This window comes from Podarcis cretensis (genome assembly GCF_951804945.1).
Source record: "Podarcis cretensis genome assembly, chromosome: 16".
Lineage (NCBI taxonomy): Eukaryota > Metazoa > Chordata > Lepidosauria > Squamata > Lacertidae > Podarcis > Podarcis cretensis.
This window is the reverse complement of record NC_137186.1, coordinates 30,856,972-30,882,198: the sequence shown is the minus strand read 5'-3', so window position 1 is coordinate 30,882,198 and position 25,227 is coordinate 30,856,972. Positions and strand designations below refer to the sequence as shown.

The 25,227-nt window shown below is 45.2% G+C and overlaps 1 protein-coding gene and 1 long non-coding RNA gene across 2 annotated transcripts in view; both read right to left on the bottom strand.

Moving 5' to 3' along the window:
• Positions 1 to 4,314: 4,314 nt before the first annotated feature.
• PPM1F (protein phosphatase, Mg2+/Mn2+ dependent 1F) overlaps positions 4,315 to 25,227 on the bottom strand; it is a 36,041-nt gene continuing 15,128 nt past the window's right edge. Inside the window, exons 3-7 of the mRNA XM_079956919.1 lie at positions 18,139 to 18,341; positions 15,980 to 16,168; positions 13,590 to 13,733; positions 12,757 to 12,850; positions 4,315 to 4,909 (exon numbers count right to left, since the gene is read on the bottom strand). Of these exons, the coding sequence (XP_079813045.1) occupies positions 4,593 to 4,909; positions 12,757 to 12,850; positions 13,590 to 13,733; positions 15,980 to 16,168; positions 18,139 to 18,341 (947 nt within the window). The 3' untranslated portion in view covers positions 4,315 to 4,592. The remainder of the gene's footprint in view (positions 4,910 to 12,756; positions 12,851 to 13,589; positions 13,734 to 15,979; positions 16,169 to 18,138; positions 18,342 to 25,227) is intronic.
• On the bottom strand, positions 8,440 to 9,646 carry LOC307205160. Its single transcript, XR_013833926.1, has 2 exons — positions 9,414 to 9,646; positions 8,440 to 8,885 (listed from the first exon to the last, which is right to left on the bottom strand). It is a non-coding gene; the product is annotated as an uncharacterized lncRNA (long non-coding RNA).

Below are 25,227 nucleotides of genomic sequence, written 5' to 3'. Positions count from 1 at the left end.
CAACCAATTCCCGAAGAAAGGAGGTTCAGCTTACTGTAAACCAGGTCAATGAGTCTATCCTTAAAGTCCAAGAGAATTTATGGTGAGATATTTCAAATACTGCAGGTTCATTAAAAAGGGTAAAGGGACCCCTGACCATTAGGTCCAGTCGCGGACGACTCTGGGGTTGCGGTGCTCATCTCGCTTTATTGGCTGAGGGAGCCGGCGTACAGCTTCCAGGTCATGTGGCCAGCATGACTAAGCCGCTTCTGGCAAACCAGAGCAGCGCACGGAAACGCCGTTTACCTTCCCCTCCAGAGCGGTACCTATTTATCTACTTGCACTTTGATATGCTTTCAAACTGCTAGGTGGGCAGGAGCAGGGACCAAACAACGGGAGCTCACCCCGTCGCAGGGATTCGAACCGCTGACCTTCTGATCGGCAAGCCCTTGGCTTTGTGGTTTAACCCACAGCGCCACCCGCGTCCCTGCAGGTTCATTAGTCCTCCTTTAAAAAGCCATCCATTTGCCTCACCAATCAGAGTACTGGAAACCTTCCCAGATCACAAGAGAAACCAAATCTGCTCTATTAGCAGGCCACTATTAAAGGGCAAATGACACACCTCTCTTAGAGAAGTTTCTGCCCCCAAAAACACACAAGGTCTCGTGTTCTTTTTAAAACAGTGTTTCAGAATACAGAGCACACATTGAATCCAAGTGGCACAAGGCACACACACTGGAACAAGGCAGGATCAAGCATGGGTCCCACCAGTCACCCCCCCCCCAAGTGGTTTCCTATGTTAAATGACACTGGAATTAACCACTGGAATAAACCACAAGCAGGGCCGAACAACCTTCAGATCCTGAAATCAGCACTAAATTAAAGTCACTTAGCGGTGTACTTATTCTGCTTGCGAAATGTTTCGCACCTGTGCTTGTTCAAGAGAATACTTATAACAAGAATTTATTTCTTATACCCCGTCCATCTGATTGGGTTACCCCAGCTGCTCTGGGCAGCGTCCAGCAAAATGCAGGGCTGCTTTCAGATGTCTATGAAAAGGTATCTAGTTGTTTAATTCTATTGACATCTGATGGGAGGGTGTTCACAGTAAGGGTCTGACTACCAAGACAGACTTGGTTCTATAAGCAGGTTGCTGCTAATGCTGGATGAGTTTCCACTAGTGCAATTGTTGCACGGGATTCCTGCTCCACAACATTAAGAGCCCTTGTGCCATTGGACAGGGTACATTGGGTACAGCCCTTGGGTTCAAACTGTATGTTGCAAACTTGTTTGTTTGCAATCCAGGCCAGCTTCAATAACATATGAAGTGGGAGGGATGTATTTTAAGAGCAAAAGATGTGTGCGGACGAGGGGTGCCGAATGTTGCTCCCTCCTTCAGTATAGCTCCTTTGAGATACTTGTCTTCCAGCTATGCTCATCTCTGGAATCAGAGTGCGATTAGAGGAAAAGGAATTTTGGATATGGGCTGTGGGGTGGGTGGGTGTTCCGCTTGTGTTCCCTTTTGCACTTGAAAACAAAACCAACCTATTTGATTGGAACAGAGCCAACTTTAAACAAACAGGTCTGCTGGCATCATGGGTTCTCTGAGCCTCAAACAGCTGTGCTTTGATTGATGGTACAGAATTGTAGAATTGTAAAGTTGGGAGAGACCACCAAGAGTCATGCAGGAATCGCAGTTGAAGAATCCCTGAGAGGCCATCCAACCTCTCTTTAAAAATCTCCAACAAAGGAGGGCCCCACCACCTTCTGAGGGAGTCCGATTCACTTTCAAATAGCTCTTAGGTAAAGGTAAAAGGACCCCTGACCATTAGGTCTAGTCGTGGCCAACACTGGGGTTGCGGCGCTCATCTTGCTTTATTGACCAAGGGAGACGGCGTACAGCTTCCGGGTCATGTGGCCAGCATGACTCAGCCGCATCTGGTGAACCAGAGCAGCACACGGTAACACCGTTTACCTTCCCGCCAGAGCGGTACCTATTTATCTACTTGCACTTTGAGGTGCTTTTGAACTGCTAGGTTGGCAGGAGAAAGGACCGAGCAACGGGAGCTCACCCCATCGTGGGGATTCAAACCGCCGACCTTCTGATCGGCAAGTCCTAGGCTCTGTGATTTAACCCACAGCACCACCCGCATCCTCACCTCTCGCTAAAGGGGCAGCCGAACATTTCCTTTAGATCAAAATCACACCTTCTTGGGAAAGCTTTAAAAATAGCATGCCCCGCCCCCACAATATTTTAAATGAAAAGGTTCTTGCCCACACCAGTTCCTGCATACATCAAGAAAGCCTTAAGTGCTTTATAAGTATTTAAATTAACATAATAGATCACCTCCTCAAAATGAATATAAAAACTAACACTTCACACATCATGACAGAAGAAGCAGCCCTTTGCATCTGTGTCAGAATGACATATGGCACTTGAGAGTGGCCAGTTTTAAATACCAGTGGCAAAAAAAATAACAGTTATATACATCTAAATCCTGATATAAATAAAGCTTTGAACATAACACACCTAAAAAAAGTCCTCAACCACAGAAGAATATAAAAATAATAAAATACTAAATGTTATATTCACAATGAGATGCACATAACATGTTCAAACCAGCTCACTGTTCTTAACATGAAGCCATGGTCTGCTTATCTTAGCTGTAGTTTGTTAACCCACCTCAGTCAACTATCTATGGTTTGCCTGTGGCCACCAAACCAGAATATGAAACTATGGTTTGAAGTTGGCTTATAAACTTTGGCTTGCGCTGACCATAGTTTCTTGCTACGTCTACTATCCTGGCGCAATCCTGGATTATTTTGGTGCCCCTCCCCAGATAGGATGTGTGGCAAGAGTGGTTAGAAAATGAAATCAACATTAGGCGGAACAAGCTATGGTTAATTTGCTCATCAGTGAGACTTACTTTGGTTTGTTCCAACAAACCATGGATAAAACAAACCATAGCTTAACATGCCATGTGAACGTGGCCAATGTCTTTTCAAACCGGATGACAAAATATTTTGTCCTTAGTACTTAATAGGCACCAGTAGGATGGAATGGTAAAACCCTGAAAAGCCATTGAATGCTGTCTCCTTGTACACTCAATGGAATGGATAAGGCTCAATCAAGAGTTGTGTTTGTGAACTGGCTGCAACCCACTGCATTTAAATTGCCTCCATGACACTAATGGTGTTTACAAGTAATGGCACCTTCCTATAGACGTTTCCTATGCTGATAGTTTGGTACGTTAGTAGGTATTATTTTCGGAAATGCATTTTCCATTTCAGTATCTAAGCTCCCTTTCTTCTGAAGCCTCATTAACATGTTCTTGATATTCCTTAGTAATATTTTCTTTGGTATGCAATGAAGAGAAGGGGACGTCAGCTCTTATGCAAGACAATATTGTGATGTTCCAGTATCTGGTACTTTGTTTAATACTGAATCTGTCCACAGCAATTCACTCCTCATTGGTGAGGGTGTGGTAGCTTATTCACGCTTATCATTAAGTAGCATCTAAATGCAACCCCCTTTAAATGATATTTAAAATTATTCCAGAGGGTTCCAAGTATTGATCTTTAACATACAGTATGTTATTTTACCATCTCCCCAAGAGACAGGGATATGAATGGGCAGGCTTAAAACTACTTCAAAGAAGTAAATGCAAAACCACCAGACTTTTTGAGGCCTTGTGTCTGAGTTGTTTCATGGCAGGCTTTAGATGGAGATTTGCATGACTGAATGCTCCTCCATTTAAAAACAAAACAAAACCCTCCACAAAACTGTTGTGTCAGAGACCTGGTCGGCACTCAACATTAAAATAAAAACATTTAAAATGAACTATCATTTATTTGTGGTATACAAGCCTTTTTAAATTTCCCTGCTCCTGCGTCATGCACAAGAGAAAACAAGTCACAGGAACCGAGCCTTACAGTTCATTTCCTCCACACAAACCATTAGCCAATGTTGGTTCTGACTTACCGCTCATGGTTTGTTTGGAGGAGACAAACCAGGTCACATCAAGTCACGCTCTGGCTTCGTTTTCTCCTCTGCATAGCGCAGTCCAGAAAGCACTCCTGGATGTTAAACCATGTCTTATTTCAAACTGTGATTTACCATTGTGATCAAATGCAGCCAGAGAGAAGCAAGGTTAGAAGCCTTCACTCAGGTATAGTCTGGCTGCACCTAAGAGGGCTGTTGGATTTTTAAATTTTTTTTTTCTTTTTTGCACGAAGGGACATTCAGTTATGCATTCCCTGAACCTGCAATCTAAAATGGTACAATCCAGACACTGGCCGGAGTTATGGAAGAACCATAGACCAGACCCACTGAAATCCATAGGCATGACTTGTTTAGATTCACTGATTTCTAAAGGGTCTACTCTTGAGCAGCTTAGTTGAAGACAACCCTGGGTTTTGAAATACTTAGGTTCTTGCATCTTGTCTGCCACACAATAGCTTTCATTTTCCAGTGGTAAAAGGAATTCCCCCCATTTAAACTTGCTTACGTTTGGATGTTGTGCTTTAAATGGATTTGATAGTCACCCTTTCGTCTTCCATTTCAATGGTTCTTCTCGGAGCTGAAAAAGTTAAGGAGCGGGTTCCCTGTGCAGTCAGTCAGCAGAGCAGCTTCTAGGGTCTCTGAGGCAGTCGGACATGATGTCTTTGGGCTCCCTTAGAAACACCACCAGGACAGTGATGTTGTCACTGGATCCACTTTCCTTTGCGGCCGCCACCAGCCTCTCCGCAGTCTTGAGGCTGTCTCCTTTGTTCTGCATTAAGTGCTCTAGAACATGGTCCACCACCTCAAAAGGTTGGATGGTGTCAAAGAATCCGTCGCAAGCGAGAAGCACATAATCTTCGGCACCAGTTAGCTCAAACGATGCACTATCTGCACAGCCAGAGATATAAGGCTTTTGGAGTGGGTCGCCTAAAAAAACAAGCAGGAGAGAATGAAGTAAATTACCACACAAGGTACAAAATCCCAACTGCCCCATTCCTTTTTCAGAGCCGTCAACCTTTGCTTTTGTTTAAAGCGAAGCTCTAAATCAGGGTTTCCCAAATTTAGGCTTCCAACTGTTGTTGGACTATAACTCCCATCAACCCTAACTAGCAGGGCAGTGGTCAAGGATTATGGGAATTGCAGTCCAAAAACGGCTGGAGACACAAGTTTGGGAAACGTTGCTCTAAACCAGGGGTGCCCAAACGTTTTTCAAAGAGGGCCAGATTTGATGAAATGAACATGTGTGAAGGCCCACCAATGTTGTTGGCCCCCAAGACGGACCTTTATACATGCCTGCTCTAAACCAAGGTTGGGTGATCTGCATGCCAAGCCAACCTTTGTGACCTGACAAGGCCTTCCTACAGCTGAGGAGAAAACATTGCAAACTGCAGTGCAGGGACAGTGATCTTCTGTATATTTAGTTCATTCCAGGTATCTGTATACTAAGGGACGTGGGTGGTGCTGTGGGTTAATCCACAAAGCCTAGGACTTGCCGATCAGAAGGTCGGCGGTTCGGATCCCCGCGACGGGGTGAGCTCCCATTGCTCTGTCCCTGCTCCTGCCAACCTAGCAGTTTGAAAGCATGTCAAAGTGCAAGTAGATAAATAGGTACCACTCTGGCGGGAAGGTAAACGGCATTTCCGTGCGCTGCTCTGGTTCGCCAGAAGCGGCTTAGTCATGCTGGCCACATGACCGGAAGCTGTATGCCAGCCAATAAAGCGAGATGAGCGCCGCAACCCCAGAGTCAGCCATGACTGGACCTAATGGTCAGGGGTCCCTTTACCTTTTATCTGTATACTACTTAATATTCAGAATTGCTGAGTGGTATACACATAAAGTTAAAAACCACACGAAGATGAAGCACAATTAAAAATCATCCAAACAAATAAGGAGCAGGGGGGGGAGCTTTAATCTTCCCACCCCACCCCAGGTCTGCCAGTGCTTCTGATCCAATGAAGGCCACTTCTCTGCACTTCTCTATTTCAATGGGAAGGTAGTCAGATAGGGAGAGTCATCTTTGTGCATCTATCTCTCCATTCAAACCTTCGCCTTAGCACAACAAACAGGTAATGGGGCTGGAAGAAGCACAATTTATCCTTGCTAGGATGGAGAGAAGTCTGCTCTGCTCTTCCCCAGCAGAGAAGGCACTTTGGAAAGCAGGGGTTTGGTTGTCTATCGCAAATGCAGTCACTGCTTTGAAAGAGTTGTCTTTCTGTGTGTGTGATCAAATGTGGTGCATAAAAAAAAGAGCGTGTGTACATGTGCATGCACCCCAGCCATGCCACAGGCATCCACCCACAGGCCTCTGCGGAAGAAATTGTTGCTGTAAAGGTCTTTCAAAAACCCCATTGCAGGCAGGTGGTGAACCAGGACTACAGAGCTAGAACTGAAGGTTTTCCATGGATAAGTGAAAAATCTTGTTGATCTTCCCAAAGGGTTTTCTTTCTTTCTTTTTTTAAAAAGCTTCCCTTGAAATCCTCAAATGTTTTGCCTAAGCAGGAACTTGCAGATTTTGCTTTGATTTACATTTGCTTTAATGTAACTCCTTTTGGGGAGGGGGGGAGAGAAGCATAGGAACACAGCATGGCTTGAAGGAGTTCCTGTGTCAGCCAAGATGGTGCAGGGAGAATGAGGACCAATATTTTTGTGCCGTTTTCTTTATTTTTCCTTACTTAAAAAGAAAGAGAGTTTCTGGACACCTCTGACTTCCCACTTCCAACAGCCTTCCTTGTGTCAGGCAGTAAGACAGATGGGTATGTCTGACCAACTCCCAGTCTAACAGGAACAGCCTTCCTGGTTCCCCTACCTCACTGTCAAATGTCTTCCTATCTCCGAATTATGGGAGAACCATAATTTGCGATAACTACAGTTTAGAATCCCAGCTGTTGTTGAAGCTCCCGAAAATGCAAACTGTGGATTAGAACTGCTTGTCTGATTTTGTTTTCCCTCCTCTCGGCACACTGTTTCATAAGCTCCTAAGTTCTCTCTCGTCTCCATGGTGCAGCAGCTTTGAAGGCAGAGCAACAGCAGTAACTATGCATTCTTAATTCAGGAATCGCGCCAAGCCAAACTTAGCACAAACCATGGTTTGCAAATCTGTGTCAAACCATAGGTTCCAACTTTGGTATTGCAAACCAGGCGCTGTCAGTTCACGCAAAGCTTCCTTAGCCATGGTTTGGCATGGTGTCTTAAATGAGCCCCAGAATGCGGCTGCAGTCCTCCAGCTCATTATTCTGTTTTCCAGGGCACTTCCCAATGCAGTGATATGAATGTTGCAGCAAATGGTTCTTCCTCTTCACACACAGTTGGAGTCTGAAAACTGAGTCTTGCTTTGCTGTAGGCAGCGTCATGTCTAATGTCTAATACTGGCAAGGGAGTAGATTTTCACCAGTGAGCTACTGATGAAACAAACACACCCACGTACATATAGAATTATTTTAAATGTTAAAACCCATTATTTTGCCTTTCTGTTCCCCAACCCCCGCAAGAAGGTTAAACACGTAAAATATGCAACTACTTGTAAAAGCAGTTAATCAAAATTAAGGAACGCTTCTATGAATTAATTTGGAAATGCCTCTGGTTTGTTTCCCCTTCTGGATTTTTTTGTTTTTCTTGGAAGCTTTGGTACCTTGCTGCTTAGAGTCATAAAATTGCAGGGTTGGAAAGTAACCCCAAAGATCATCTAATCCAACCCCCAGCAATGCCATCATGCCCTGCCCCACCCCATCGTAATCTTATTAAAGACACATCCTACAATTGAAAAGTAAAAAAGGACTTCTGCCCTAAAGTGTAGAGAAAGTTGTGTTAGTTGGATGACAAAAAAAGATAAGCGCAGTGTAATTTAGTGGTTAGGCATGGGTAGGCAAACTAAGTCCTGGGGGCCGGATCAGGCCCAATCGCCTTCTCAATCTGGCCAGTGGACAGTCCTGGAATCAGTGTGTTTTTACATGAGCAGAATGTGTCCTTTTATTTCAAATGCATCTCTGGGTTATTTGTTGGGCCTGCCTGGTGTTTTTACATGAGCAGAATGTGTCCTTTTATTTAAAATGCATCTCTGGGTTATTTGTGGGGCCTGTCTGGTGTTTTTACATGAGCAGAATGTGTGCTTTTATTTAAAATGCATCTCTGGGTTATTTGTGGGGCCTGTCTGGTGTTTTTACATGAGCAGAATGTGTCCTTTTATTTAAAATGCATCTCTGGGTTATTTGTGGGGCCTGTCTGGTGTTTTTACATGAGCAGAATGTGTGCTTTTATTTAAAATGCATCTCTGGGTTATTTGTGGGGCCTGTCTGGTGTTTTTACATGAGTAGAATGTGTCCTTTTATTTCAAATGCATCTCTGGGTTATTTGTGGGGCCTGTCTGGTGTTTTTACATGAGTAGAATGTGTGCTTTTATTTAAAATGCATCTCTGGGTTATTTGTGGGGCATAGGAATTCGTTCATTTCCCCCCCCCCAAAAAAAATATATAGTCCGGCCCCCCACAAGGTTTGAGGGACAGTGGACCGGCCCCCTGCTGAAAATGTTTGCTGACCCCTGGGTTAGAGTGTCTGACTAGGAGCTGGGAACCTAGGGTTCAAATCCCCACTCAGCCATGAAACTGACCATGAGCCAGTTGCTGTGTCACAGCCTAAGCTACTTCACAGGGTTGTTGTGAGGGTAAAATGGGGAGGGGGAGAACCATGGATGGCACCCTCAGTTCCATGGAGGAAAAAGGGGGATATAAATGTAATAATAAAAGACTTAGAGCATGGTGGGAGGGGCTGGATGTTATGTCGCCCAAAACCAGTTTGAAGTCGATATCGTGATACAGGTTTCATAATTTTTTACCTGCCACTATATCGTGAATCATGATGTGTGTTAGGGCTTTCTTTCCACAGATAAACATTTTGATATAGCAATATACTATGATATCTGAATATCATAGTATACACACGTTTCTGTGTGCTGCTCTGGTGCCGGTTCGTCAGAGCAGCTTCGTCACGCTGGCCACGTGACCCGGAAGTGTCTGCGGACAGCGCTGGCTCCTGGCCTCTAGAGTGAGATGAGTGCACAACCCTAGAGTCTGTCAAGACTGGCCCGGGTGGCGCTGTGGGTAAAAGCCTCAGCACCTAGGCTTGCCGATCGAAAGGTTGGCGGTTCAAATCCCCGCGGCGGGGTGCGCTCCCGCTGCTCAGTCCCACCGCCTGCCAACCTAGCAGTTCGAAAGCACCCCGGGTGCAAGTAGATAAATAGGGACCGCTTACTGGTGGGAAGGTAAACGGCGTTTCCGTGTGCTGCGCTGGCTCGCCAGATACAGCTTTGTCACACTGGCCACGTGACCCGGAAGTGTTTGCGGACAGCGCTGGCTCCCGGCCTCTAGAGTGAGATGAGCGCACAACCCTAGAGTCTGTCAAGACTGGCCCGTACGGGCAGGGGTACCTTTACCTTTACCTATGATATCTGAAATAAGGACATAATCATGTAGAAGTGAACGGGGTAATGTCCCAGAAACTACTACTACTTAGGGATCTAAAACTGATACGATTTTACTTTACCTATAACATATTGTTAAAACTGTTATTTTATAGTACAGAGCAATAGGGAATCACAAGAGAAGCGATGATTGGCTTCACGGTTTTCCCCTCATCATATATACATCTATATCGATATTGATACACACACACACACACACACACACACACACACAATCTCCATGTTGAATGCTTTGAAACCATTACTACGATGTGGACTTCAGACCGATTTTTTGATTCTGTATCACTATACTGCCCAGCCCTAATGTGTGTGTGCTATGCAAAAATAACAATGTGGGGAAAACTGTGAAGCCAGCCAATGCCTCTCTACATAGTTCCATCCTGATTTAGAAATTGTGATGTATCGTGATATTGAGTTGGGTGATATATACCATAATGCTGAAAACCAGATACCGTCCTGCCCTAATGGTGGGTCACTTTTGGGAGACAATGCCAAAACTGTGGTGCCTACTGCTTCACACGTACAGTGGTACCTTGGGTTACATACGCTTCAGGTTACATACGCTTCAGGTTACAGACTCTGCTAACCCAGAAATAGTACCTTGGGTTAAGAACTTTGCTTCGGGATGAGAACAGAAATCGTGCTCCGGTGGTGCGGCAGCAGCAGGAGGCCCCATTAGCTAAACTGTTGCTTCAGGTTAAGAACAATGGACCTCCGGAACGAATTAAGTACTTAACCCGAGGTACCACTATAGTCTTATTCCCAGGAGCACAGAGCAGGGCTTTCAGATGACTCACGGAAGGAGGCAGTTCACATAGCAGAAACAGGAAGCACTCAGCATGATAATCAACATTTATCAAAAATTGACCTAGGATATTTATTTATCCTAGGATATTTATTTATTTATTTATCAACGCGGGTGGTGCTGTGGGTTAAACCACAGAGCCTAGGACTTGCTGATCAGAAGGTCGGCAGTTCGAATCCCCGCAACAGGGTGAGCTCCCGTTGCTTGGTCCCTGCTCCTGCCCACATAGCAGTTCAAAAGCACGTCAAAGTGCAAGTAGATAAATAGGTACCGCTCCAGCGGGAAGGTAAACGGCGTTTCCGTGCGCTGTTCTGGTTTGCCAGAAGCAACTTAGTCATGCTGGCCACATGACCCGGAAGCTGTACTCTGGCTCCCTCGGCCAGTAAAGCGAGATGAGTGCCGCAGCCCCAGAGTCGGCCATGACTGGACCTAATGGTCAGGGGTTCCTTTACCTTTATTTACCGTATTTTTCGCTCTATAACACGCACCTGACCATAACACGCACATCGTTTTTAGAGGAGGAAAACAAGGGAAAAAACATTCTGAATGAAACAGTGGATGTATCATTTTTGGGCTTCATGCTGTGGCCACAGACATGTGATCTGATGGTGAATTTGGGGTGACCCAATGCAAAAATCCTGAGAATTCCTGTGGATCCATGCTTTGTAACCACGTTTTTGCACCATTGCAGCCCCAGGCAACAGTGGGTGCGTGATTTTTTGGGTGCAGGCTGTAGCCATGGACATGCTATGTGATTTGATGGTGAATTTGGGGTGACCCAATGCAAAGATCCTGAGAATCCCTGTGGATCCATGCTTTGTAACCACATTTTTGCACCATTGCAGCCCCAGGCAACAGTGGGTGCGTGATTTTTTTGGTGCAGGCTGTAGCCATGGACATGCTATGTGATCTGATGGTGAATTTGGGGTGACCCAGTGCAAAGATCCTGAGAATCCCTGTGGATCCATGCTTTGTAACCACATTTTTGCACCATTGCAGCCCCAGGCAACAGTGGGTGCGTGATTTTTTTGGTGCAGGCTGTAGCCATGGTCATGCTATGTGATCTGATGGTGAATTTGGGGTGACCCAATGCAAAGATCCTGAGGATCCATGTGGATCCATGCTTTTTAACCACGTTTTTGCACCATTGCAGCCCCAGGCAACAGTGGGTGCGTGATTTTGGGGGGGCAGGCTGTAGCCATGGACATGCTATGTGATCTGATGGTGAATTTGGGGTGACCCAATGCAAAGATCCTGAGGATCCATGTGGATCTATGCTTTGTAACCACATTTTAAGTGGGGAGCGAAGGAAAAACAAATAAGGGACATGAGAGGGGTGTGCAGAGAAGCAGCTGGCTAAGAATGCAGGAGAGGGATTTAACGGGAGGGAGGAAAGAAAGGCAAAAGTTTCCCCCCACCAAAGCCAGCCATCTCTCTCTCTCTCTCTCTCTCTCTCTCTCTCTCTCTCTCTCCCCTCTCTCTCTCTCTCCCCTCTCTCTCCCTCCCCCTCCCCCCCTCTCTCACTTCCCCCCTCTCTCTCCCTCTCCCCCAGCAGCACCCGAGCACAGAGAGGAATTCCCCTCTGCTTGCCTGGAGGGGAGGGGCTTTCCCTGCTCTTTGTTCCGTTTCAGCAAACACAGCAACGAAACAGAGGAGGGTGAGCAGTAAGACCCTGAGGCAGAATGCAGGAAAGCAGCCGCTTCCTCTTTTCAGTTTTACCTTCTCCGTGAAGTGCCGCGATTTGATTTTTGCCTGATTTTTCGGCTCCAGGGACCACACATTCACTCTATAACACGCACAGACATTTCCCCTTCCTTTTTAGGAGAAAAAATCTGCGTGTTATAGAGGGAAAAATACGGTATTTATCAAAACACATTTTTATATTACATTTGGCCCTAAAAAAGCTTTTCCCCCCCCACACAGCATTTTGCAAAAAGTTATCGAGTGAAGAGGGGAAACGATCCACGACTTCTCAATAGGAGTGAATGCTTGGGCCATTTCAGGAGGCACAACTATAATAATAAAATAGTTTTACAGATGCTTCGAGGAAGGAGCTGCAAGAGCAGTATTCTTCGGTGTGCACTGTCAGGTTTGTGTTTCTATGGCAATGTACCACATGGAACAATTATTAATGTAGGTGCAATAATGGCAGCAATTCAGTCCAAGGTTAGGAAAATGCTGCAGTGTCTGTTGGTAAGGGGAAAAAAATGGCCTTGTGCAGTTAGGATATGGCTGCTTTTGTCATGTTCGTTACAGATTTCCACAAAAGCCCTGCAGTATCAAACCATTCCCTGTGTGTGTGTTATTTGTGAAGTTTCTAGCTGTCAAGGCTGTGCTTTGAAATAACTTCCAAACTGATGCGGAACGCAAAGTTGTGAACCGCGGTAGAACAAACAACTGCCGCCCCATCACACTTACATGCTGACAATATTTCATTAGAGCTAAATATGGTAAATGAACACATTAGGGCTGATGTTCTTCAAGGACATGGCTTACCGATAGCTCTGGAAACAGCCAGGGTTCCATTGACACGCCAGCAGTCCATGTAGATAAGGCAACCTCCTAAGGCTTCTATGCGTTGTCTCTCATCCTAAATAAACAACAACAACAAAAGCTCACTAAATCTATAGTTGTAGGTGTGACAGGCACAGGAAGCACAGTACCAACCAGCCTAGGGATATAAGGAGGCAGTAATTTCGATGATGATGATGATGATAATAATAATAATAATAATAATAATAATAATAATAATAATAATAATAATTTATTACTTATACCCTGCCCATCTAGCCAGGCCTCCCCAGCTACTCTGGGTGGATCCCAACACAATATTAAAAACACGATAAAACATCAAACATTTAAAACTTCCCTAAACAGGGCTGCCTTCAGATGTCTTCTAAAAGTCAGATAGTTGTTTATTTCCTTGACATCTAAAGGGCAGGTGCCACCACAGAGACGGCCCTCTGCCTGGTTTGGAAACGTACTGGGAGGCAATGTAGGTCTTTCAGGACCGGTGTTAAGAGAAGAAGAAGTAGTAGTTTGGATTTGATATCCCGCTTTGTCAGTACCCCTAAGGAGTCTCAAAGCAGCTAAAAATCTCCTTTCCCTTCCTCGCCCATAACAAACACTCTGTGAGGTGAGTGAGGCTGAAAGACTACAGAGATGTGTGACCAGCCCAAGGTCACCCAGCAGCTGCATGTGGAGGAGCAGGGAATCGAACCTGGTTCACCAAATTATGAGTCCACCACTCTTAACCACTACACCACACTGGTGTACATACACAAGAGGCCAAGAGCTTTGTGGGGGAAACTCAAAGAAGCAGTAGTTACCTCTCTCTCTGGCTTGTGAGGTTCCATCAGGGTTATAGCTTTCCCTTGCTGGACTAGCATTACCTGTGAGTCGCCAAGCCAAGCTATATGTAACTTGTTCCCAACAATCAAGGCAGCCACACCTGTGCTACCGTTGTGCAGCTTCTGTATAGTTTGAAGAGAGAGAGAGAGAGAAGGGGGAGGGAATGTTATAAAGAGCCTTTAAAAGGATGAAATGAAACTGTGTGGGGAGAATTGGTGCTCATTATATAACCGTGCATCAAAGATCATAGAAACTCTGTTAGCGATGTAAAAAGCATTAGAGTGAATTCACACTAGCCTTTTGTTGCTATTGTTGTGATGACTTCTATCCGGTTGTTCAAAACATGTCAAGCAATAAAATGCAACTAGTTATTGTGTGCCTGGATGACTCTGGGTAACTTCTCCCAGAGTGCTGGGAGTTATTGCGTACTCCAGATGACTTCTCCCAGCAGTTTCATGTAGATGACAACAAGCATGGGGGGCGAGGGAAGAACAGAACTCTGAGACATGCTGTAGGCCGATAAATGTTTTGCTACCATCTTCTGAGATTGGTTATCCAAGAAGGAATGCAGCCACTGTTAACGCTGCTCCTCTGAGGAGTCCCATCCCAGACAACCGATCCAGAGGGACAGCATGGTCAATGAAATCAAAAGCTGTTGAGAGATCCAGAAAGACCCCAACATTCATCAACGTTGGCCTAAATTAAACCTTTCACCTCCTCTGATTTGTGGACACCCAGTCCTTCCCCAGTGTAAGGCACTAATCAGGGCAACCAAAGCTGTTTTTGCCCCAATTTTGAGCCTAAACCCAGACTGGAAAGGATCCAAATTACCTGTATCATCCGACACCACTCATGTATTCAAAAACTATTGCAACAGAAGATGCTCCTGAAGATCTTGGTTTGTTTCTATTCAATACAGTGTTGTTTCTAGTGTTTTAACTTTGTAGATCTGTTTTGTGAGAACCACACTTTATATAGGTCAATAGTTGCATGTCAAAAAACCCCAAAATAAAATATATTGGAAGGAAAGCTACTATTCTGCCTAGTAAGGTAAAAGCTAAAGCCGACCCCTGGATGGTTAAGTTCAGTCAAAGGTGATTATGGGATGCAGAGTTCATCTTGCTTCAGGTCAAAGGAGCTGGCATTTGTCCGCAGACAGTTTTCTGGGTCATGTGGCCAGCAAGACTAAACCGCTTCTGGCACAACGGAACACCGTGGTGAAAACCAGAGCGCATGGAAATGCCATTTAACTTCCCGCCACAGCAGTACCTATAAATAGCAGTACCTATTTATCTACTTGCACTTTTTAATATGCTTTCGAAGTGCTAGGTCGGCAGAAGCTGGGACAGAGCAACAAGAGCTCACCCCGTTGCACGGATTTGAACTGCCGACCTTCCGATCAGCAAGCCCAAGAGGCTTAGTGGTTTAGACCACAGTGCCATCCGCTCCCTATTACTAACTGCCAGTCTGGCCTCAGGAAAGTTCTGGGCATTTTGTGGTTCAATGATTGTGCTTAGGGATTGTCCCTCTATGTGCATAGGGAGTGTCAAATGGTAGTTGATTAACCTTCGCAAATGCCCACCTTGTTTCTAAACAAGTCAATTAGAGGTCTGGATTATGCTTCAAGGTTCTAAAAAGTGCTCTATTTAGTTGCAAACCAATGCAGTTTTGATTTTTTAAAGTAAACAGTTCATATACATGCTTGTTCAGAAAATATACAAATTGCATAGCTGGAAAACAGGTTTTTAAAAGCACTTCCCCCCTTGCTATTTAAATCACTTTGATTTGCAACCTGTCCATTTCAGCATTATTTTGGAATGGCTGGCCCACCAAATCACCTTGTAATCTACATTACTACGCTATACGAGTTTCCTTACTTAATCTCTCTCACACTATGCTACCATTCAAACAAGAGAAACCACCCTGCTTACAGCTCAGGTTCCCAATTTACCTGAATTAGAAAGAAGGAATCGGCTACAGCAGCCTAATCCCAGATGCAGTTTCTCCTAATTCTTGACATGTGTACTGTAGCCCATCATTCCCTGGATCCTTGCATGAGTGACAGTGAACAGAAAGTAACCTGGAAGAACCTACTGGGCTTAAAAAACACATGGCTACCCCTCTGGAAAGACCCCAACATCCATCAACGTTGGCCTAAATTAAACCTTTCACCTCCTCTGATTTGTGGACAATGATTCTTAGGCAAAAGTCTATTAAGTGAACCAATAAATTATTTACCCAGGATTTTCTGCAACGCTACAGAAAAGCCAATTACCAAGAGGACACATTTCTCAGCACTCAGCTTCCCTGTACCCACTGGCAAGCCAACAATCTACAATTACTGCAGTACTCGCCTCTCTCCACTCACCTCTCTCCTGGCTTTAGCAAGGAACATTTCATCTGTTTTCTGGAAAGATTCCCTCAAGGCCTCCACCGGGTTTTTCAGAAGGTCTTTGTGATGTGCCACATTTACATGCAAGTGAGCAGCTGCATAGTTAGCTGCATCTATTCCTCCGTGACCATCAAACACGGCGAAGTACGCTCGGTCCACCTCATCCTTCCGGAGGCAAGGACATGTAAAGAGAAGGCAAAGGTAATTTTTTACCACACGTGACTTCTTCTGTGAATGTATCGGAATGGCCCTACTGGGCTGAAGAATTTTTTCAGTGATACAGTGGTGCCCCGCAAGACGAACGCCTCGCAAGACGAAAAACCGGCTAGACGAAAGGATTTTCCGTTTTGGAGGCGCTTCGCAAAACGAATTTCCCTATGGGCTTGCTTCGCAAGACAAAATGTCTTGCGAGTTTTTCCGACTTTCCCCCCTTCCCCCCCTTTTTCTAAGCCGCTAAGCCGCTAAAAGCCGCTAAAAGCCGCTAATAGCGCTAAGCCGTCAATGGGCTTGCTTCGCAAGACGAAAAAACCGCTAGACGAAGAGAATCGTGGAACGGATTCTTTTCGTCTTGCGAGGCACCACTGTAATTTCATTGCTATATCTCCCCCCACCCCATAAAACTCTTGTGAGGTTTTTCTACACTCAAGAGGCATATAATTTTTTAATGAAACAAATAAATAAGAAGTAGAAAAATAACCAATAAGGGGGACCTAGAAGCCAAAACATAAACAGTAACAAGACCAGGATAAATAATCCAATACAACAGGTGTGCTACTTTGCTGTGCAACAGGTTGCTCAAATCTATTGTGAAATGAAATCAGCAGCGACCTGCTTTCGCATTTTCTTACGCAGCAACCTTCTGCTGGTGCAAAACATTTGGCCAGTGGAACAGGTATACCACTAAATGATGTTCATTTAGCTGCACTACATTGGCTACCCACTGTCTTGCACATGACATGTACCTAGAGTTGCCTCTTCATCTCTTAAGCAATTTTCCTGAATCCCACTCCCCAAATCACAATAGTTAGAACTAGTCCGGGGGGGGGGAAGAGCAGGGATTTTCAAGACTCAGATTAATATATTTATTATGTCAGAACAATAACTTAGCAAATAGTTTTGAGATTAGTGTGCTCAACCAATGCCTATTCTATAACAGATTCCTCAAAAAACTTGGTGTGAACTCTTGTCGCGATCTTCATCCAACTTCCAGCAACTTTACCTAATATGCACATTTTCGCAATTTCCTCTAAAACTGAGTGTTTTTGTCTAATATATGCATCTTCAATGACACTTGACCCCAGCATATATGTTTCTGCAAACATTATTTGGATGGGAAACTGCACTATAAACTCAGAGAAGGTTCAAATTTTCTGTGCTTTGGTTCTTGTAGTGCTTCCAAAAGTGTGAATTAAATTAAACTTGTGCCCCTTCCCTATCTGTGAGTACCTGCACTCTCTCACAGTTGTGCAGTTACTTCATGTTAAACCCTGGACTTCGTTGTTGTTGTTGTTGTTGTTGTTGTTGTTGTTGTTGTTGTTGTATTTATACTCCACCCATCTAGCTGGGTTTCCCCAGCCACTCTGGACGGCTCCCAACAGAATATTAAAAACACAATAAAACATCAAACATTAAAAACTTCCTTAAACAGGGCTGCCTTCAGATGTCTTCTAAAAGTCGGATAGTTGTTTATTTCCTTGACATCTGACATCCACAGGGCGGGTGCCACCACCGAGAAGGCCCTCGGAGCTGGATCTCAGTGATGGGGGTGGAGAGGCTCCTGCAGGTAATGGTGTTGTGGGGACACCACCCTCTTTCACAGAATCTATAGAATTGGTAGTTTTGGAAGGTACCCCAACGGTCATTGATCCAACCCCCTGAAATGCAGGATGATAGCTGGTGATCTAACTCCTGCTTCAAAACATCCAAGGAAGGAGAGTCTACCTTTTGTGGAATAGGTTTCAGACTGATCTGAAGCATTATTATGAAAGTTTAGATGGCAACATGTATTAATTCACTTATTTCAAAATGCGCTATGCCAGCCCTGCCATATCCCCTGCCCCTAGCTCACCCCTGCTGAGTGGCTCTCTGGACTTCTGTCCTGACGCCACCAGTGTTCTCTCACCCTAGAAACGTACCGTCAAGCCAAACAGCTGATTAAATTCTGGGAGGGAAACATGCCTGTCCTCCATTTTCCGGCGGGTATTACGGGTTGCATGGATGGAAACTTGGAGGTAGCGATGAAGCGGCTTTGGAGGCGGAGGCGGCTGCTTCTGCCACTTGCAGCAAACGTCCCAGAGTTTGTTAAAGAAGCAGCGCTGCAAAGGGCCTCCATCCAGCACTGTCATGAAAATAAAATGAGAGAGAAGTCATCTTTGGGGGCTTACATTGCATCATTTGGCTTTCTCCTTCAACCTGCCACTGATTGAGGTTTTTCTCACCTGTTTACAGTGGTACCTTGGGTTACATACGCTTCAGGTTACATACGCTTCAGGTTAGACTCCGCTAACCCAGAAATAGTACCTCGGGTTAAGAACTTTACTTCAGGATGAGAACAGAAATCGCACGGCGGCGGCAGCGGGAGGCCCCATTAGCTAAAGCGGTGCTTCAGGTTAAGAACAGTTTCAGGTTAAGAATGGACCTCCGGAACGAATTAAGTAAGCGAATTAAGAAGCGGCTTAGTCATGTAGGCCACATGACCCGGAAGCTGTACGGCTCCCTTGGCCAATAAAAAGAGATGAGCGCCGCAACCCCAGAGTCGGCCATGACTGGACCTAATGGTCAGGGGTCCCTTTAGCTTTTTATGGTTGTGTTGCTCAGCGTAGGAGACAGGGAAGGCTCCTCCCGTTTTGCTACCTGAGACAAAACGGAAATTGCCGCCTTCTGCCCCCAACCACACTGGCAGAGTCAGGGGCAAGAGTCAGGGCATTCCACAAAGTATTGCTGCTTGGCTTCTCTGCCCCGGGGGCATTCTGGTGGCGGCGGAAAGGTATGTGGAGTGCCATCTCTTGCACCTGTGCCACCTGAGGTGGGCATTTCATCCCAACCTCATGTTTCACAAAGAAATTATGTATTCACAAAGAAATTATGATATAATTGCGTGATACAAAAGCTGTGCTTCTTGCCGTTCATTTCCCCAAGCTGTTGGTTGTTTAGAACAGGGCAATACCACAGTATCAGAGGGAGAAAACAGACAACCAAGTTCCCTCTGCAGGATGAGACTAGCTGTCATTGGCCTTCTCCACTCCTGGCCCTGCCTCCTTAAAAGTAAACATTTCACTGGACGTAACTTCGTTACGTATTAATATGAACGTGCTGGTGCCAGAACTTGTTTATTTTGCTTTTCTCCCTTCTCATTCGTTTTGCCTTATTGTATCCTGTCTCAGATCACAGGCAGAGAACCTGTGGCCATCCACATGTTGTTGGACTGCAACTCCTCCTCATCCCTTGCCAATATTGACAATGCTGGCTGGGACTAATGAGAGCATCAGTCCAATAACGCCTGGAGGGCCACAGGTTCTCTGCCTGTGATCGAAGCACTTTTTGGCTCACGCTCATAGCACCACATTCAATAAGAAACTATTAACCGCTCCCCACCTCCAACCAGTGTGCACCAATTTGTCGTTTGTTTGTTTAAAAAAATTATGTGCATTTTTGTTTTCAGATGCTGAGCACACTTATGTTAATACTGCAGCACTGGAACACTCCATAAATGCTTTTCAAAAGAAGAACTTGGAAAAATGTCAGCAAGCTATGCTGCCCCCTAAAGCAACTCCTCAGCATTTCGTGAACTTTTTTAAGGTATGCCCCCGTTTCTCTGGTGCTTGATCCAATGTCTCCATTATGAAAGGAAAAAGTATCGCAGGAGTGCCAGCTAATCCTAGTGCCAACTATTGGTTTATTTTGTGTCCCCTGCTCCTTGGAAGGCAGGGCTGGCAAGGTGAGGCGATGGCCTCAGGCGGCAGGATCCGCAGGGGCAGCAGCAGATCCTGCTGTAGATCTTTATTCGCTTTGCATTCCTGATGCAGATCTTCACTCACCCCTTCTTTCCTGGCAGGGAGGGGCCCAGCATTTCATGGTTCGCCTCAGGTGCCAAAATGTCTTGGGCCAGCCCTGCTACCTGACAACCCAGCCTTCCTAGGCGCAGCTTGAAACCTGCCTAGCACCTTGCTAGCAGAGCCTTGTCCAATTGTCTGCCACCACCTCCCACATTCCATCTGAAGTCTGACTAAACAGAAGACGACTGGGCTTCAGCATCAGCCAACATTACTCCTCCCTGCCGGCTTTGCTTGACATCTGATAGATTATTTTTTTAAAAAAACTTATGGACTGATATGCTTACTTTTGATTTTGAAAACCAATGCCAATAATAATAATATCTTTATATACAAAAGTACAGGTAGAGCAGGCAACATGATGATGAAGATAAAAGCACACAGGTAGTCCCTAGTAGGGATGGAGGGATCTGTCAATTTTAGTTCTCGTAGCTTCTCGTTTCCCCCACTCTGAAATTCAGTTCTCGACATTTCTGCAGCAATTTGCATTTTTTTTAAAAAAATAATAATTAAAATTCTTCAGCACTGTAGTGCAAACTTCTCCTAAGAAATGTATTTTTGTATGCGGTTTTGACCACATTTCTGCAAGCAATTTGTCCTACTGTAATGCATTATGGACGCAGGTGGCGCTGTGGGTTAAAGCCTCAGCGCCTAGGACTTGCCGATCGAAAGGTTGGCGGTTCGAATCCCTGCGGCGGGGTGCACTCCCGCTGCTCGGTCCCAGCGCCTGCCAACCTAGCAGTTCGAAAGCACCTCCGGGTGCAAGTAGATAAATAGGGACCGCTTACCAGCGGGAAGGTAAACGGCGTTTCCGTGTGCGGCTCTGGCTCGCCAGAGCAGCGATGTCACGCTGGCCACGTGACCCGGAAGTGTCTCCGGACAGCGCTGGCCCCTGGCCTCTTAAGTGAGATGGGCGCACAACCCCAGAGTCTGTCAAGACTGGCCCGTACGGGCAGGGGTACCTTTACCTTTACCTAATGCATTATGGCTTGCTATTTTCATTAATATATTCATTTTTATGTGCATTTCCACCTAATATATTCATTTTTATGACCATTTCACCCTAATATATGCATTTTTGTAAACACTGTTCTGTTGGAGGACTGCACTGCAAAATTTAAGTAGGCGCAGATTTTGAAGGATGGCTGTGTTTTGGCCCTCAATATTGCTTCAAGAATTGCAAATTTGACAGATTTGGCTTCAAAGGCAAGCTGAATCACGTTTCTGTCCCATCCTCAGTACCAACACAGCATCTCGAAATCTAAACCGCTTGTACAGCAATTGTGACCCAGACTGGATGGAAGAATACTTTGCATAACAATGTGGCTAACAACTGTATCCAATGGTAACTCAGGCATAAACCACCAACAGCCAAGTTATTTCAGGTATTTCCCACTGGTTTTAATAGAAGAGAACAAAACTGTGCTGAACTTGGAGGGGCTGGATTTCCATTTTACTGTATGTCACTTCAGGTGTTTTGCAGAAGCGACAGACGGGCTTTATTAAAGTGAATTCTATTTATTACACGTTTCCTGCTGTAAAACAAATTTTGCTTCTGGAAAGGTATTATGCGGCATAGCAAGCTTGTTTCCTTTTCTCTTTAGTTAAAGAACCACAGATCTAAGTGAGAACTTTGCTTTGTTGAACCGACTCCTAAACCAAGAGGGACTATTTCGAAGATTTATACATTAAGGCTGCCATTTTACGCACATTTACATGAGAACAAGTCATAATGAATTCAGTGGGGTTTACTTTGGAGAATAAATATGCTTAGTTTGCACTATATTAACTGTAAAGCAGGAAACATAGCAATGTGCACCTTAAATAATAAGCACATATTTAGGGATATTTAGGACGAAGATCATGGCCACTGGTCCCATCACCTCCTGGCAAATAGAAGGGGAAGAAATGGAGGCAGTGAGAGATTTTACTTTCTTGGGCTCCATGATCACTGCAGATGGTGACAGCAGTCACAAAATTAAAAGACGCCTGCTCCTTGGGAGAAAGGCGATGGCAAACCTAGACAGCGTCTTAAAAAGCAGAGACATCACCTTGCCAACAAAGGTCCGTATAGTTAAAGCCATGGTTTTCCCAGTAGTGATGTATGGAAGTGAGAGCTGGACCATCAAGAAGGCTGATCGCCGAAGAATTGATGCTTTTGAATTATGGTGCTGGAGGAGACTCTTGAGAGTCCCATGGACCGCAAGAAGATCAAACGTATCCATTCTTAAGGAAATCAGCCCTGAGTGCTCACTGGAAGGACAGATCCTGAAGCTGAGGCTCCAATACTTTGGCCACCTCATGAGAAGAGAAGACTCCCTGGAAAAGACCCTGATGTTGGGAAAGATGGAGGGCACAAGGAGAAGGGGACGACAGAGGACAAGATGGTTGGACAGTGTTCTCGAAGCTACAAACATGAGTCTGACCAAACTGCGGGAGGCAGTGGAAGACAGGAGTGCTTGGCGTGCTCTGGTCCATGGGGTCACGAAGAGTCGGACACGACTAAACGACTAAACAACAACAACATTTAGGGATGGTAACGGGTGCTGCATTTCAATGTGGTTCAGTCCTTGTGCAGGGACCTTACCAATCTAGCTTCCTGCAGGAAACAATTTGTGTGAAATTGAAAACCATGGACCCACATGTCAACAGTATGGTTTGAAAACTAGTATTTTCTTTGACAAAATTGGGGGCACATACAAATATCTCACCACATGCAGCTACATGGGTAAGATAAGAAAAGGCACAGTGAAAATCCCTTTCTTGCTATGATATGCCATAATCTATTGATCCAGCCCAACTCCCTGGTTGCCATAGCTCATAAGGAAAGTATCTTCTATGCATGCATAGAAGTCCCAGATTCAATCCCTGGCACGTCCAGAAAGAGAGGGGAAATACCCTCAGTTGGAGTTGTGGGTTCGAGCCCCACGTTGCGCAAAAGATTCTTGCACTGCAGTTATTGATTGTCTTCTTCTCCATGGCCATCACTGTATCTTGTAGGAGCGAATAACTATGTGCTGCAGGTTGGACCAAATGACCCTCGTGGTCCTTTCAAACTCTACATTTCTATGATTCTACCCCGTTTTGAAATCCTGGAGAGATGTTACCAGTCAGTGTCAACAATACTGAACCAGATGGACCAATGGTCTGACACAATAGGCAGTCTCCCATGTTCCAGGCTGATGTGTAAATATGCCCTGTTTGGTGACAGGCTTTGGAGGCGTGGAGTTAAGAACTATTTCCAACTTTCTCTCGATGTGATGTTATCACTTGCTTGAGGATCCCCAACAGCTGTTTGCCAAATGTAAACAAGCTTCTCTTGATGTGACACCTTCCTTTATCTTTATGGCTCATTCAGCCCCCCTCCCTTTTTTAAAAATTAGGGTTTTGTTTTTTTAAATCAACTTCTGCTGGTAACTCATTCCATATGTAACATTATTGGGAGGAACCTTATTTTTGCCAGTAATTTCTGAATTTCAGGGGAAAGGACGGTTACATCCAACCTGACCACGGCTACCAGCTTAATACTGCTTACAAATTGCTACGAGACACTGAGCCAGGCTTTGTGGTGCTAGGAGCTTGTTCCTGCCTTCTGTTTTGCTGATTCTACTATGCTAGTTAAGTACCAACAGAATATGTGCACTTTGCTTTTTAAAAAATAAGAATCTCTGCCCTGGAAGTGAGCAAAAAGCACATAGTCAGGCAACTGTAAAAACTCAGCACAGTTTTTGGTTTTGCGCAAATCTGAGGGATCAAACAAATATAAGGCTATACTCTTCCATTCAGGAATTTTTCAGAAAAAGAGCAAGGCCAGAAAAGAAATGAAAGCACTGAGGAAGCTGTGGTCATGGAAGGGAAGCAGCAGAAAGTGATACAGTGGTACCTCAGTTTACAAACGCTTCAGGTTACATACGCTTCAGGTTACAGACTCTGGTAACCCAGAAATAGTACCTCGGGTTAAGAACTTTGCTTCAGGATGAGAACAGAAATTGTGCTCCAGCAGCGCAGCGGCAGCAGGAGGCCCCATTAGCTAAAGTGGTGCTTCAGGTTAAGAACAGTTTCAGGTTAAGAACGGACCTCCGGAACGAATTAAGTACTTAACCCAAGGTACCACTGTACTTCATCCACTCACACCAAAACACCAAACTGTCTGTACCCCAGACAGGGGTGTCTTACCCATAGAGGCGCCAAGTTCTGGAGGGCGCCAGGGAAGAGGTGGAGGCTGGACAGCATCAGCTCGCCACCCTCGCCATGCCACGCCAAAGCAGCGCTGTGCCCGGAGCCTCCGCCTGCCATGGCCACCGCGGCACGAAGCGTCCAGCTGAGCCGGGAGGCACTGTGTCCAGCCTCTGCCTCTTCCCTGCCGGGGGAGCCACCCTTCAGCCGCTGCTCAGCTCCTCCAGCCCTGCCAACAGCACTGTCCTCCCTAAAAAACTCTGGGAACCAGGGTGTGGGGGTGTGGGTGCAGGATGGAGCTTTGCACCACAGCGCCGGATATGCTTAAGATGGCCCTGACCCCAGAGCAGAGTGGTTTGCAGCCTGATTTCCCCCCAATTTATTGCATTATCCTCAATCGAGATTGGTGTTCCTTGAGGGTAACATCATGTGGACTATGCAAATTAAAGGGTTTGCAAAACGCTGCAAAACACACAGTAAACTCTGGGGTGGACAAGCCTCATGATGTTGTAGGTGTTTTTTTCAAGCTGTGAGCTGCCTTCAGCATGGTTGGAACTATGGGTAGGTGGCATATAAATAAAATTATGTCTGTCTGCATAATAGCAGAGTTAAGTATTAGTTGTAAGCTGGTCCTACAGACAGATGCTTCAAACCTCAGCTCTAGAAGCTCACTGTGGGCAGATGCACAGAAAGTCTAAGGTTCCTAATTCTTGCCTCAGTAGTTCCAGACACTAACTCAGGCAAAGTGGTACCATGGGGAAAGTACAGGAGAGGGAGAGAGTTATTGATTGGTTTTTGTTTTATCATGTATTTTGTATTCTCATTTTGTTATTTTTCTGTTGTGAACTGCCCTGGGATCTTTGGATGAAGGGCAGTATACAAATTTAATAAATAATAATAGTATTAATAATTTTGTGGCCTGATATTAAACCCTTAGCTTAGGTAACGCTGTTAAATGTACAGGACATAAGAGGGTCTAGGGTGGTATAGGGTTTT